Source organism: Camarhynchus parvulus, chromosome 12, assembly GCF_901933205.1.
Source record: "Camarhynchus parvulus chromosome 12, STF_HiC, whole genome shotgun sequence".
NCBI lineage: Eukaryota > Metazoa > Chordata > Aves > Passeriformes > Thraupidae > Camarhynchus > Camarhynchus parvulus.
This window is the reverse complement of record NC_044582.1, coordinates 15,640,617-15,656,828: the sequence shown is the minus strand read 5'-3', so window position 1 is coordinate 15,656,828 and position 16,212 is coordinate 15,640,617. Positions and strand designations below refer to the sequence as shown.

The 16,212-nt window shown below is 45.7% G+C and overlaps 1 protein-coding gene across 2 annotated transcripts in view; it reads right to left on the bottom strand.

Annotated features, from left to right (window-relative positions):
• MITF (melanocyte inducing transcription factor) overlaps positions 1-15,560 on the bottom strand; it is a 99,101-nt gene extending 83,541 nt beyond the window's left edge. For both annotated transcript variants that reach the window (XM_030956593.1, XM_030956594.1), the window contains exon 1: positions 15,366-15,560. In XM_030956593.1, coding sequence (XP_030812453.1) covers positions 15,366-15,469 — 104 coding nt within the window. In that variant the 5' untranslated portion in view covers positions 15,470-15,560. The remainder of the gene's footprint in view (positions 1-15,365) is intronic.
• Between the last annotated feature and the right edge of the window lie 652 nt (positions 15,561-16,212).

Here is a 16,212-nt window from a genome sequence, read left to right as displayed (position 1 = left end):
ACCTCCCAGGATCCCACATTTTACACAGATGACAGGGGACAGGACTCCTGACCCTGAATCTTGCATTTGCAGAGAGCCACTCAAGTGGCATTTTGTGATGGCTTTGTAAGCAGATGTCCAGACCTCTGCCCCACCTGCTTCTCACCTGCCTCATCCACACCACTGAGCCTTGGGATAAACATGGGGGACAACAAAAAGCAATGGGTAAAAAGAGCTCTCACTTCATGAATTACAGGTAGAGGCAAAAACTGCTATCAAGATCTGCCAACATTCAGCATTCACATGGTGTTAACTGTCACCAAAGCACTGAACAGCTAACCATGCCCTAAGTATCCTGACTTATACAGGTATTGCTGCTCACTGTTAACCATCCACAGACACTCCAATCTACACAAGAAAAGCCCAAAAGGATTGCATAAATCATGAAGTAAGGAGGACCACTGAATCTACAGGGTCCCAGGTTCCTTTGGAGCTTCTAGATGGCATTAAGAAATCTTGTCTCTTCCCAAAAAATGCTGCTTTGGGAGATCATCTGTAACTTTCTGCTTATTTCTCAACAGTTATTGGAAATGCAAAATGAACGAAGTCTGGGACAGTAAACATGGCTTATTTTCTATATTTGATCTTTTGCTGTTGCCAGTCAACTGCAATTATCCAAACATGTCAGAGCTGGAGAATACACAGAAATGAAGGCAGCCTCAGAAAACAGACTGGAGACTGAACATGGTCACTTAGATGGCTGATACCAAGTAAACCAAGTGAAACTGCTGTGGCAGGACATAGCACTGTATTCTTGCTTGTTATTCACAGTGTCATTGAAGATTTTTATTTAATTGCTACACTTCATTTTATCCTGGAAGACATCTCTGAAATAAACTTTTCCAGTAATTCCAATAAAATTTTCTTTATGCTAAGGAACATATTCTTTAAAATCTCCAGTTTATTGGCCCTTGAAGCTGCCAAAAACCATCTGCATGAAACTGAAGCATGGTCCTATAGAGTGAAGACAAGATCAGTCCCAGCTAAAGATCAGATGCTCAATTCCATGTGATATGTATTTAATATAGCTTGGCCAAAGTGCATTGTATGCTGTCCTGATGAACAGAAACAGCTACAAGTTTCAGAAAGCCACTTTGTGCACGGCTCACTGAGGAACCGATTCTAGAATTATCCCAGAGCAAGAAATGGCCAAAGTTCATGTTTACTATTTTGGAAGTAATTTCAACTTCAGTGTATGAATTCATAGCAGACAAGTCAGTGCTGGTGCATCAAAGAACAGGAATATTTTAGTCAACAGCCTGGTGGAATTATTATACATGTTAAAGAGTCCAGATAACATCGCAAGCGATGAGCATCTGTCAAGTGCTCTGCACAAACAACACCAAGGCACAGCTCTGCAGCCCTGGACACAACCTCTGCTCTGAGGCTGAACTGCTCATTAAATGCAAGGTTATGTTGTAGGGTGCTTTGCATCCATCCACAAAGGGCAATGGCAGAGCTAAAAACTAAACTGTGTCAAACAGGGCTGAATCAAGACGAGGAAGAAAACTTGTCAGCCCTTGAGCCACAACTCAAGGATGCAGAAGTTTTGCTCATCAGGTTTTAAGCTTGACCTGTACAATCGATTGTTTTTAGGGCAAAATGCAATAGTTTAGATAAGAAATGCAGCCCCTTGTTTTACTTCAAAAAGCATAGCTGAGGGAGTGCAGCTTGGGGAGATGTGCAGCCTCCTGCATAGTCCATCTTGTGTTCACTGAGACAAAGAACTCAGGAAACAGTTTATGAAGAACTCAAAAATAACCCAAAACACCAAAAAAAAAAAAGCTCCACACTTTTTTCACTGTGAGGGTCCATCAGTACTGGAAGAAGTCATCCAGAGAAGCTGTGAAGTCTCTGTCTTTGGAGATACTCAACACCCAGCGTGACATGGCTCTGAGCAGTGGAGCTGGACAGGATGACCTGCAGAGGAGTCACCTCAGTGACTGAGAGTCTGTCCAGCCACTGGGAAAAGCTTCAGACTATTGAAAACAAGTGTATTCCAAACTTTAAGATCCTGTCCCTGTGACACCCAGCATCAGATTTAACATTGTGGCTGGCTTTGAGAACAACCCAGTTTTGGATCCAGAAAATTGTAGTCAGATCCAGCTCCTTTTCCAGAGAAGCCACACGAGCCCTCCCTGTCACAGCAGGCAAACACACATGTGGGGGCTGGAGGAACTGTTCTGTGATAAAAGCATGTGCAGATCTAAATACTCATCTCAAACATTATCAGCAGGACATCAAAAACTAAATGGGCAGTTAAGTCTTTGGGGAAAAAAAAACCAAAAGAAAATATAAACCAGCTGATACTTATCATCCTCTGCTAAACAGACTATATACCAAAATTCAGTTAATTCTGCATCTCATGTTGAAACGATTATGAATTTATCTTTTTCTAGCGGGATTTTTCACTTTTCTAAGTAGTATTTCAGTGAAAGTGGAACATATTAAAATCACAGTGTCAGGCTGGAAAGTACATCAGATTTAGGATCTTGCCATATGCTGAACACTCTTCTCCCAATCCAACAACATGGATTTGAGCTCAAACCATGAGCTGAAACTGAAGCACAAATAGTACTGAGCAGCACAGCTCACATGCTTCAGGCTTGGTGGATCCCTCCTGTGTTTGTTACAGGCCTGGGGCTGCAACAAGATGAAACCTACCAGTAGAAAACCAATTGAATTATTTAGGATTCTGAAATAAAGACTACACAGAAGTGTTGTGTTGAACAAAGGTCCGATTGAGGCAGATCTTTAAACATATGCTTAACTTCAGCTGGCATTTAAGTCTGATCTCTTCCAAAGAAGCCTCATCCTGAACACTGGATGCTTTCTTAGCTTGCAGCTCCCACTACAACAAGGCTTTAAAGTAAATTTAGGGGGGAGGACAGTCTATGCAGGCATTTGCTCAGGAAGAATGCTTTTGGGAGACACTATACATAATTTTAATATTTCAATTGCTTCTAAAACCTCAAACAAGCCCAAATTGTTTCTAAAATTGCAGCACGTCAGACACCTCCCTGAAGTTTAACTCGAATTCTCATCTTTTTCTAACAAGATGCCAGGAAACAGAAAAGAGCCTGTTCCCAAAAATTTCGATAAAATTCAGTTAAATTATCCAGATGGTTTTCATTCCACAGAAAATACTAAACCAGCAGTCTGCAAAGCATAGCGCTTTCTAAATACACAAAATAAAGAGAAAACAATGCACAAGTGGAAAGTGCAAATGCTGAGCCCATTATATTTTTGTTCCAGCAGAAATGCAGCACAATCAATACAATCTTGCAGTTCTAAAGGACCCTGCTTTCTGCTGCCAAGGGGTGCTCTGCAGCTGTAAGCAACACCAAATAAACTGCACGCAGTTCAACCACTTAATTTTTCCTGCACTCCATGCAGAAAGGAGGAACTGCATTCCCACCCACTTAACCTCCAAAACCCAGCATTCCCTACAGCACAAGAAGCCAAAGAGCACCTGCTGAACAACCTATGTACTTTGAATGACTCTGCAAGCAGCCAAATTTAGCAAATTTGCTATTTTCTCCAAAGCACAGCCTGATTCTGCAGCTCTTAAATACAGGGAAAACTGTCTTAGATTAAATAGTGATTACAGATTTAGAATTTCAAGAGCTGTGAAAGTCCTTGCCACAGAAAATAAACCCACTGAGAAGGGATGACGAGAGATACTGCAATTTTCTGTGCTGCGCTATTTAATAAATCTCAATGCAAAGGAATTAAATTACAGATAGGGAAACAAGCATCTATGTAATTACACAACACCTGAAATCATTCAAATCCACCACCGGCAGAATCAAAAAACTGATCAGCAAGAGATGAGCCATGAAAAAAATCTCTCTGCAGTCAGAGCTGGATATTCATCCCTTTTACATGGCATCTAACTAAAATGTTTCATAGCAACGGGGCAGGAGCTATCCCACAGCAGGGGATGGGACTGGCTATCACACAAACCAGCACCATCCTGCTGAGTACACCCCAAAACTGAGAGGAGAAAACAGGCTTAGTGAGCATACTCGGTACTTAAACTGAGTTTCTCACACAGGAAGAAACCCCTGAAGTATTTTTTCTTTAGATCATTAGCATGTTTTCTCATGCAGTGCTGCTGGCTGGGCTCACCCCCAGCCCTGCCGCACAGCGACAGCACAGCGATGCTCGCACTCCTTGGGGAGAGCAGGACCCTGCCAGCTGCCCCCTGTGCCTTCCTAAAACAGCTCTCCAGGCTGCCAGGAAAAGCTCTGAGGATGGAAATGGTGGGATCAGCAGCTGATAAAGCCACCAGCAGGTGCCCCTGGTTGAAGCTCAGTGCAAGAGCTGCCTTTTCTCAGCAGCTTCCTTTCGTGGAGCTGGTGCCCAGTGTGCCTCTCAGCATTCAGGAACACAAGATCACTGGACCTGTTTCTCTGCAGGTCTGTTTATAGTGGTGCTGCAAGGCAAAAAGCCAGATGGTCCCCAGTTCCAACGAGCAAGTGCCTGAAGATCCCACCTGAGAACCAAGAACACATGCCCCAGACTGGGGCAAGAGACCACTGCAGGCACAGAGAGGGAAACTTTGCCTTATGGACATCTTCGCACCCCAGCACAACTCTTACAAGCACCTTCATTAGAAAGGCTAAGTGAGGGATAATTATGACTCCTCCACAAAAGAGGACTGCTTTGGAAAGACAGCAATTACTGCCTGCTCGGAGGGATCTCTCCCAGAAAGCAGGAGGCTGCTGTAAAGGTAGGGCAGCCAATTCCTTGGGAAATACCAAAAAAGCTGCAAGGAAGACCTCCTCTCCAGCTCTGAAAATGTCCAGCAGCAGCCACAGGCCCCTTCCAGCCAGCCCTGGTTTTGTTGTAGGGGCAGCTCCAGCATCTTTAAGAGCCTCATAACAGGCAGACCCATTTCACACTTTTCTACATTACTGGACACACTTGAAAAACACAAAGTCTTTGCTGGCCCACAGCATCTTCACGGCTAACAGCCCCCACAGCTTTGTACAGTATCAAAAGTTGCATTAGCTGGGAACCAAATTATCACTTGCACAGTAGTTTTGCAATTAGATTGAAACTGTAAATTGTGCAACCGGCTATATTAAAAAACAAGTTTGTGATACAGACACAATCTTAATTCAGCTCCTGCCTTACTCACCTTACTCCTTTGTAACTTGTTTCTACACAGATTCAAGCTCCTTTTGCTGTACCACAAATGACTTCACATTCCTAAAAAATTAAGCACTCCTAAGAACTAACGTATGTTTGTCGTCACTCTTAATACCCACCTTTGCCTGAAGCTGCTTCACCAACACCCAGCACTCTGAGAGGCCTTTTGGGTATCAGAGCCCACACCACCCTTCAACTTCCTTACCTTCCTGCAACATTTCAGGACTCCCTCCCTTCATCCAACCCTCTCTGCCTAATATATCACCACTCTTACTTTGAGCAGGTCCCCATATGTCATGCTGTGACCTCAAGCACAGAAATCTGGACAACTACCTTTTAGATGGAGCTGAAAACCATTTCTGAGCCAATTTTGCTTACTGGTGGAGCTGTTCCACTTTGTACCAGTAATTATTTTCAGGAGCAAAGTCAGAACATCCAATGCAAATATTCTCCCCCTTGTGTTACACCAAGTCACTCCTGCCCCTACCAGGCTCAAACAACACTATACAATGCAAAATGGAGTAGCTTCTGCAAAAAAAAGACACCTCACAAAGTCCATGGTTTATGTTTGGGCACTCCCAAGGACAGTGGGCACTTAAAATCCTGTGTCTTGAGTCACAGTCAGGACGGGAACTCAAAACTTCTATGTGCTGAGTGGACAAAGCTGGGGGGATGTCATACTACCTGCTCTTCCTCATTTCTGTCAGAGCACACCTGCCCTGGGCATGTCACTCCAAGGAGGGTTTAGCAACAACTCCACTGGACCTGACACCCAACTCAGCTCAGCAGCCTCTCACAGCCTGCCCTGGCCAGCTCAGCATTCCCCAGATCCAGGCCAGTGCTCACCAGCTCACTTTGAAGCCACCCTGAGTTCTTTGAGGAACCCAGACACCCACCTTGTGGGTTTTTTTTAAATTCCACTAGGCAGCAGAAGGCACAGAAATGAGGTGACGCAAGGCTAACCCGGAGCTCCCCTCATGAACACAGCCCCGAGTGTCCCACAGGATGTGACAGGTGGAGGGGCAGGCCAGCCCAGCTGAGATGAGGTCACAAAATGAGCACTTTGCACAGCACACTACTCATCTTAAATTCCAAACTCATTATGCACAAGCCTAACAAACAAAGGAGCAGCTTAGCAGATTTACAATGTACCTTCTCCAAGGGTGGAATAATTATTTATCTGATAGCAACCTTCGTGATACAACAGCAGTAAATAAATAAAGGATCCCAACAGCTCTTGTGAACCGTGCTTGTGGCTTCACTAGACAGACTGACAGCTGGAATGTGCATTTAGCTGGCTGAGCTTGGGCAGAGTTGTAAATATTTGCTACAAATAAAATAAAGCTTGCTAGACTGAGCAGAAACCCAAACACAGTAGTTAATGGCATCCAAGGGACACACTGCAAGAGACCCACAGGCCCCTGAACTCCTTCCAGCTTCCAATGAACAGCCCCTAATTTTTTTCCCTTTGCTTTTCTCTAAGATCATTCCCTCCTGCATGTCAATTCCATTCTGATTTCACTCTCTCAGGTTGCAACTTTTATCCAGACCGAAGTTCACAAACATTACAGAAAGGGCTTGTATTCCTAATTTGGCTTTACAGATGCATATTACCATGCAGCAACACATCCAGAAAAAGCATTTCCAAAGTCATACTTTATACAAGCTTTCTCTTTTATTTAGATAAAAACCCAAAGAACTCTGAAAGGAAATAGTACATGTGCACAAAACATGCTCAGCTAGGCTCTCCCACTCAGATCCTTTTCCACTTCTATGGCATTATTCCGACCTCCCAGTTTGAAGCCCCAGAACCACATGTTCCCCTTGCCCATATTCCCAATTTCTCACCATCTGACAGCTTCCTAAGTCTGCTCCCATCTTCTCACGCTGAAACAGTACCTCCTGCCCAAGTTTCCTAGCTGGCTGCTTCTCTTCCAGAGAGGATCGAAGCAGTTCCTGTTTTATGTGTTTATATGTTACAACAGGACAGCTGGCAGTAAGATTAGTAACAATCATTGCTTGCTCCAGTCTCCATCCTACAAAGCATCCTTCACTTGGGACATTCTGGTTGTTCCCACTTCTTGCTACTTTTCTCCCACCTCCAGACCCCAACTCCCCTGCCCTACTTGTTTCCCCCATTCCTCCAGCAGTTTGTGCTGTCACATATTTGCAAAGAACCAAGACAGCATCTCAGCATTTGGGTTACAGGCAAAGCTTTAACAATATACTATGTTATCATCATGCTGCTTTAAACACATTAAAACTGGCAAGATTCCTAAGACACCTAAGCATCTCAGAGATTATCAACATCTTTCCAGGAACCCAAAATACCAATATTCACCCGGATTTTCTCAGAATTCACCCCAATAAATTCTTTAATGAAACAGTAGGCCAAGCCAGGCACGTAATCCTTGCACACAGGGATTGCTTTTGTAGGTTTAAACAGACACAGACATCCTTCCAACTCTCCAAGACTTCAGTGCTCTCCTCAGAAGCAGCCTCACAGGGTGGTCTGAGAAGACCAGACCCCCAACATGCTCTCCCTGGTTACACCAGCCCAAACAGCAGGTTCAGGTGGGTTTATGCCCATTTTCTGCCAGAAGAGCAGCACAAAGGAAGGTGCAACGTACCTGTGAATTTAGATCAGTATTTTTTGGGGAGCAGTTGAGGAGGATGAATCCAAGTCTTCCCAGAGGCAGCAGCTGCAGCATCGTCCCCAAAGCAACTGTTTCCCTGAGTTGTAATATCCCTATGAAATACCAACTGCAGGACTGGGCTCCAGCCACCTGACACTGCACCTGAGGTGCTCTAGAGTAAGAGAAAAAGGGTCTGAAAAAAAGGCACTTGTTTGTTCTTGATGTTCATTTCTGCACGGAACACAGAATCCATAAACCCCACATCTGCAAATGTATGTCTGCCTGCATTGTAAAGGAATAATCTTCATGGGAACTGATTTAAAAAAAAACTTGTTTACGGTTAGAGGCTGCTAATTACAACATTAAAATACTAGCCCGAACCCCACATTACACTTGCATTCTGTTTTACATAGCAGTACACGTAACAATCATCACAGCAAGCTGCTCTGTTGGCTCATGCTGGAAGAAGTAATTATATATCACAGCAACACAATTTTGCCCTTCAACCTGCCAGTCCAGTCCATGCAGCAGCTGCGAGCAGCAGGTCAGGGTGGGGGGAGTCTACAGAGAGTATTTCTACATAATCACTTACCACTGAAGAAAAAAGCTAAAAACCACCAGCCCCTGGCTTGCATGCTTGGCAGAAAGCTGCTAACACAAACATTACAGCAGGCCTTGCAGCAGGGATGTTACCAGAAAAAGTGAGCTCCATCCAAGGGCACTGTTAGTGTTGAAGTATTAGGTGAGAGTTGTAGTCCAAGCCCTCCTTAGTAATTGTCACCTTTTTTGTGCCTGTACCAGCGATACCCACACTATCCTGTTTCACTTGGACACTACTGTGGCCTCTCTGAAACACCTATTCTCATGTGAACCCACAGGCAGCAGGGACTAAAGCCTATGCAAGTCACAAGCTCAATTTCTGGGCAAAGACACTGAGACAGAGCCTTTCAAAAGGCACCCAAAACTGTTAGTGGCCACCCACAGCAGGCAGAGCCTTGGGGTGCCTAACACTGAAACCTGCACTTAACTTCTGCCTCAGATGGACTGCAAAACAGGACGACCTCTTCCAAGACTTTGGCTCCAATGAACCTGAATATTTCAATCTTGACACTCAAAACAGCATCAGGTTTTTCACAGCTGCTGCAGATAAAGCAGTGGCATAGTTATATTGTGAATATGCAATAAAATTCATTTTCCTGCGCTGTTTTTTTTTTTTCACCAGTACGAAATGAAGTGTAAAATTACACACAAGCCATCAGTGGTGCTGTTATGTTTAACTAGAGATTATAAAAAATAAATCATCACAGTTCCTGTATAATATGATAGTGATGCAACAGTTAACTGTCCAGCAAAATCTGCCATGCCAGGCTGCTTAATCATGTTGTCTTTGTTCCAGCAAAAAATTATATTAAAAGACAGTTAATTTTTCCAAGCAAAAATGTTACAGCCTGTGTATTTCAAAAACTTTTTGAATCCAAAATAGAACGAGACAGACAATAATGGCCAAGAGCCTGACCAGCTTAATGGAAGTTGGACTCTCATTTTGTTCCCAACACTGAAACAGCAGATTGTTCACAGAACACAATTAACAGCCAACACACAATTTCAATTTTTTTAGCAGAAAAGTAAACAGAAAATTACTCCTTTTGTTTCATTTTTCAAGTCTTAAAGCATGTTGCTTTTAAAAGCAAACACAGAAACAGGACAGCATCGTTAAGTGTCAGAACAGGTTTCTCCTGTACCCTCATTTTTAAGCAGTTGTACTGATTTTTTCCCAATCAACTTTTAATCAGAGAACATGTTTAAGAGGCTGAATTTGCTTGCAAAATAGTACATCTGCAAATCTCTTCTGCTCTCACTTCCAGTTTTCTTCTAGATCCTGACCGGGCTGTACAGCAGGAATTAGTCATGCTGCCTACCACCGCGCAGGGAAGGACTCTGATACATTGCCCTAAGTGCCAAATAAAAACATACACAGTGCACAAGAGGCTCTGCAATTACTTGTTAATGACAGTGGACAGATTCACAGCAGCCTCACAAATTCTATACCAGAAGCTTGTGAAATGACCTCCACTCTGTGTGGGGAAATGAGCAGTACCAGGGGCAGCCCAGCTCTCCATCAGCAGGGCTGCACAGGCTTATTCTCAGCCTTTTAAGAAACAATACATTGATTCAAATTATCACCTGGAATCTGCAAACCAACAGCAGCCAGCTAGGGAAGTTTCCAGCTCACCAGAAAAGTATGGATTTATTTCAAGCAGAATGCATATGTACTTGTACACAACTAATGCAGCCAGCAGTTTGATAAATAAAAAGCAAACACATGTGCTTGCTAAAATGCACAGTCAGTGCAGCCAGCTCAGCCTCAAAATATCTGTGCCCTCTCTGATCAGCTTGGCAGCCACACAAAATCCTCCCGAGGAAAGCAGGCCAGGGAAGCAAAAAGGTGACGCTCAATAGTTCGTATCAAAGCAAATGCTGAACTGAATTTCATGGGCTATTTCTGTTTCCTTGCTAAATAGCAAAGGCCTACTGCAAATAACAGAGTGAGAGTTTAGCAGGAGAGAAAAGGTCACTCAGGATCTCTCACCATGGCAAATGCTGTGCTGCAGACAGGGAGCAGCACCGGCTCCCTGTGTAAAGAAATATACGGAAATACCACTTATTGTCTCCACATGTTTATACCACAGACACTCCAACAGCAGCCTTTCCTTTTAAGACTGTTTTCAAAAATAAAAAAAGTACAAGAAGCTGTGGTGAGGGTTTCCTTCCCAGAGCAGCGAATTTGAGGTGCAGAATAAACATGGAATTATTGACTCAGTCACAAAAATGTTACCGGAGAGATTTCAGAGACATACTTCTGGCTTAGCTCTACTCCCACTGACGTCGGTTCAGACTTTTACCACTGATTTCAGGCAGTGCTGGCCTACGTAGCACTTCCAGCTCAGCTATTATTACCTTTTAGTTTAAAATATGTAATGTTCCTCTGTAACAGACGGAAAAATATTTCAGGAACTTTTTAAATCTGTTCCTCCAAGATACATTTTGATTTTTTTTTTTAATCACACTGAGACACGGTTCCTGGATGCAAGAACATGTGACCTGTTCTAAATAAAGGATATTTTCCACTTCTTGCACAACTGGAACAGATATAAGCAGTAGCTTGAACAAACTGCATTGCAGAACCCAACCAGAATATAAAACACTTGAACAAGATCCATAAATAGCAGTAATATGAAAAGACTACCTCCAATAAGGCACAAACTCAATGTTAAGCCTAATGTAATCAAGTTCAAATTCAATCACGCTGCAAAGTTCATTTACAAAATTAAATTTGATCATCTGCAGGCTAAGGCACTAGGGCACTTCAGAAGAGTCCTCTCTGGCTCCAGAGTAAGCACACATTTTAAAAACATGTGTCTATATGGTGAAATTAATATTTTCTCAATGATCACTGTGTACTAAAAGGGAAGCTTTAACTAAATGAAAACTGCAACATTGAGCAGATAAGAGAAAAAAGCAAAAAAGGAATGCTTTACAGAAGATCCTAACTGGAGAGAGATGAGGCACCAGCTGATATGAGTAAAATATTGAAGGTTTGCACAAAGGAAAAGGTTTTTGGACAGCAGGAATGAAGAGAATTTTATAAAGACATCACTGCTTTAATAATGACAAACTCTACATCCCTATGTTATTGCTCATAAAACAAAAATAAGCCTCCTAAGAAACTATCATGCAAATTAAATGCATTTCCTAATATTTTCTTCCACTAAAAATACTTCAGTAACTGCATCATTCAGGTGCTTTTTAACCAGTCTGAAAACATAGCCAACAGAAAAGGGCACAAAGAGCAGTAATTTATCTGCAGGTTCTATTAAGAGCATGGCAGTAAATCACAACAGCTGACAATAATTTGCTGGTGCTTGCCATGTCACACAGACCGTCCAAATGGAAACACTGCAGACAACAAAAAAAATACAGAGAAAATCAACTTAATATAGAAAATTTTTCTGCATTTGCCACACCTGGGTCGGTTTAGAGTGCCCTGTGCAATGGCAGGCTGTACTGCCTTTACCTCCAGATACCAGTTTGACATCCAAAACATTGCAAAATGATTTCAAGTGTCCACATTCAAGATGTAACTCAATCCTCCAGTGCCCTGCTGACTGCATGCAGACACGTCAGGACCTGTGTTCACTTTTAGTAATAAAACTCCATCAGTTTCACTGTACACTGCTTGTACCAGGAAACAAATCTTATTTGCTTGTTCATTACATAAACACATACATATTTAAGTGTATGTACTTGTAGATTAAAACTATTATACTTCGTGAATATGGCAGGAGAGGAATAAAATATGAATATAAGGGGGAAAAAAATAGATCTCATTGTCTTACTGGGTAGCCTGAAAGCCCATTTTCCTCCCACAGAGAGAAGTGACTCTGGAGAAACCAAAGCAACTGAAACATCATCTCAGTTTTCAAAGACATTTGACCATGGCAAATTCCAGAGATCCCATGAATGTAGGTATTACTTTGCCCAAGGATCCAACTTCTCATGAGTCGGGAGGGTTTGGGAAGTATGGGTTTGACTGATCCATCTCAGCCCCATGTATCCTCTCCACCCCCTGTGATTAAAGCTTTTGCTGGGCTTACATTTTAACTTGGCCTCTAGCACTCAATTGTGGCTTGGCCTAAGTTAGTACAGTATTTACTGCAAAAAGCTTTTATTATTGGACCCCTTGCAGCTTTGGATTGCAGACTTGAATTATGAAACAGGGATGGAGTAACTGTGAAGGCACACTGGAAAGGAGAAATCTTTAACTGGATGTCACATATTGGAAAACAAGCAATCTGGGAGGAAGCAAATAGGAGAGTTTCACTGAGAGAAGGATGGCAGTATCAGCAGGGCTGAGCTAAAATGGTCAACAAAACTGTTTCTTCTTGGTTCAGAGCACTGACATTCTTACCTATTTCTGAGCAGGATGAAATTTTCTCTGTACTCACAATTTCAGCTGCTATGAGTAAGCCAAGGATGCTTCTCAACTCTTATGGTTAAAAAGATCAGAGAAAGCCCTGAATGTTGCTAGGAAATCAGCAGTTCTCACCAGGGAAAAGAGCAGATTGCTGTTTAGACTCAGCTCCTCACATCAGCTCTGGTTTGCCTGCTCCCCAGGCACCCTTCCAGAGCCAGGCTGCGGAGAGGGTAAGAAAGCAATTCCCATGGCCACAGTCCCACAACTACACCACGCTGACCGGCTGCTACTCCACTCACTGCTATGCAATTACTCCTGATTTACATCCACAGGAGAAAGCAGCAGGGTGATGCTGATACCCTCGATAATCATCAGTCAGACTGGTTCCAGGCCCGAGCAAAGCTGAAGGACTACAGAAGTCCTCTGAGATATGATCATGAAACAAACAGGTTTGGGAGCAACTTCTGCCTCCTGTTATCATCAAGTTTTATCAGCCTGGCTCCAGGGACAGGTTTATACAGACCTGGCAGAGCCCCTGACTCCTTTGCATCTTCATCTCCCACAATACCAGGAAGACAGCTGAGACTCTCCCTCGAGGTACAAGCGGTACGTGAGCTGGGCAGGCTCCACACTGAGGTTAACATGACAGCTCACTATCTGTCAGAAAAACCGTGGATTGTTATTCCACCCTCGGGGCTGCCTCTTCTCTCACACATGGCTACATGTGGAGGGACACGAGGCAGGCTGGGACGAGCTGGTCACTGCTCCAAAAGCTGTCCTGGAGGACAGCATCAGGGCAGATGTTGGGCCGAGGCACCACCAGGATGTCAGGATGACAGACCCCTTTAAGCCCAAAGGGTGGGCAGTGCTGTCTCTGCAGGAATATCAGGTAAGGATGAACTGGGGAAATTCACTCCAGGGAAGTTTGAAGTGACAACATTTAGAAGACGGTAAAATACTCCAGTGTTTCATTAGAGAGTTTATTCACTCCTCCCTGAGAGAGGTGAACAACGCAAGGCTGCATTTGGGTCCCAAAGCACCAAGTCACAGGAATCAAAAGCGGTTGCAGCATCTGTGCAATGTCAAATGCAGACCTGCTATCCACGCTCACACCAGGAAAGCACGGACAAACTGCTGACTACAGAGAGGACAGCCACAAAGGGACAACTCCTGCACACAGCTGGTACAAACAGGGCTACTGGGCCACAGCACAGCACTCATGACTGCTGCACTCCACTGGCAACACAAGCACTAAACCTGAAAGCCCTGTGTGTCTCCCAGCTGCCTCCATCACAGCTGGAACCCATCAGTGCTGGTGAACCCCATCTGCTCTGCACATTAGCCTGGCTCTCAGATAATTACCTGGCTAATGGCAATTTCCCTGCATAACCTTAGGGAGCAAAGGAGTTCTGGAGACTTCAGTTTGGTTGGATGGCCTGTCAGGCTGCACATCACCAGCACTACCTGCACCATTTCTGAGCCAGACCAGGGGTACAGTGTGAGGCAGGGCTGCTGTGAAGACAGGCCACGGGAGGTGGCCCCACATCTGTCAGCCCTTGTCACAGCAACAGAATTTTTAACACCTTTTACTGCAAATTTTCAGTGTTTCTGAAACATTCAGAAAATGATCAAAAAGTCATTTATTTACTTTGAAGTTTGTCTGACAGGCTGTATAATCCAAGCTCATTCTAGCACTTCTTTTTTTTAACACTTACATTCTTATTTATTTTTCCACTACACACAGATACAGAGCAGTGTTCAAACCTAAAATGTGAACATAGAGACAGGCTAGCAAGAGACCTGATTACAAACACAATACACTTGCAGCAATGACCTTATATTCAGCAGAGTGCTGCTAAGGAGAGTGTTGAGGTGAAATGGAGGGTTCCTTGAATGAAAAACCAGAGGGAGAAACGTGCCATAACTGACAAGGAGGATGCTCAAGGCGCAGGAGAGCACTGACTTTCTTCTTCCAGCAGTAGGACGGACAACGGGTCGCTAACAGCCCTCAAGGGAGGGAAACACACACGGACCGCCTTATTTCCCTTTACAGAGCGTATCTACGCGATGCAGCCGCTCCAGATAAGCAAACAGAGTCTATTTCAGGGAAGAACCACTCTAGGAAGAAAGTGACCTACCTAGCAAAAGTTTTCAGTCCCCAAGCAAGTAACAAACCCGCTGAGGCTCGAAAAAGAAAAAGAAACACACACGAAAATAAACCAAACAAACAACCAAAAGCCAAACAATCCAGAACAACCTTAGGCGCTACAAGACCTTGCAGCTACCAGACCCTCGGCAGCTCCGCGCTCGGACGGGCTCTCGGCCGCGGCGCTCAGCGGGGCAGGCGCGGCCCCGGCCTCGCCCCCGCTCCCTGCGGGGCTGCCCCGGCTGACAGCCGGGCCCGCACGGCCAACAATGCCCTTTACATAACGCGGGCCCAGCCCGCCCTCCGCCAACAACGCCGCTATTATGGCACGGAGCGCTCGGCGGCCGCCCCGCTGCGCAGCGCCGGCCGGGGGATGCTCCGCGCCCGCGCCCGCCCGGGACCCGCGCCCCACCTGCTCTTGAGGGGCTGGCTCTTCAGCTCGTAGTACGTCTTGGGCTCCTCGTGGAACTCCTCGCCCACCTCGAAGTCCGGCACGATCCCCGACTCCGCCTGCATCGTCGCCGCGGCCGCTGCGAGAGGGAGAGACGGGAGGTTACGGCTGCGGCGCCGAGCGAGCCCCGCCGCGCCGCCCGCCCCGCTCCGCGCCGCTGGCTCGGCTCACACACAGCGCCGCCCGCCCCGCCTGGGACTTGTAGTCCGCCCGGGGCCGGCCCGGCCGCCTCCGCCCGCCGCGCACTACAAGTCCCGCCGCGCCGCGCCGGGAGGGCAGGGCCGGGCCGGGCCGCCGCTGTCAGCCGGAGCGCGGGGCCGCCCGCCCGCCCCGTCCATCCCGCCCCATTGCCAGCCCGCTGCCATTCCCAGCCCTGCCCGGCCGTGCGCGCCACCTGCCGCCCCCTCCCTGCGCCGCCCCGCCCGCGCCGTGACGTCACGCGGCTCTGACGGCACAGGTGCCGCGCGTGACGTCACGCTGCCCGCAGCGGCCGGGCCCTGGCCCTCCGCAAAGCGCTGCGGGTGTCCCTAAAACCGCGGAATGGTTTGGGCTGGAGGGGACCTTAAAGCACATCTCGTTCACCCCTGCCACGGGCAGGGACACCTTCCACTGTCCCAGGCTGCTCCAAGTCCAAGCTGGCCTTGGGCACTGCCAGGGATGCTGCAGCCACAGCTGCTCTGTGCCAGCACCTCCCCCCATGAGGGAACACTGTCCTCCTCATGTACCATCTAACCTGCTTGCTCTCAGTTTGGATCCATTCTCCCTCATCCTGTCACTACAAGCTCATAAAAAGTCCCTCTCTGTCTTT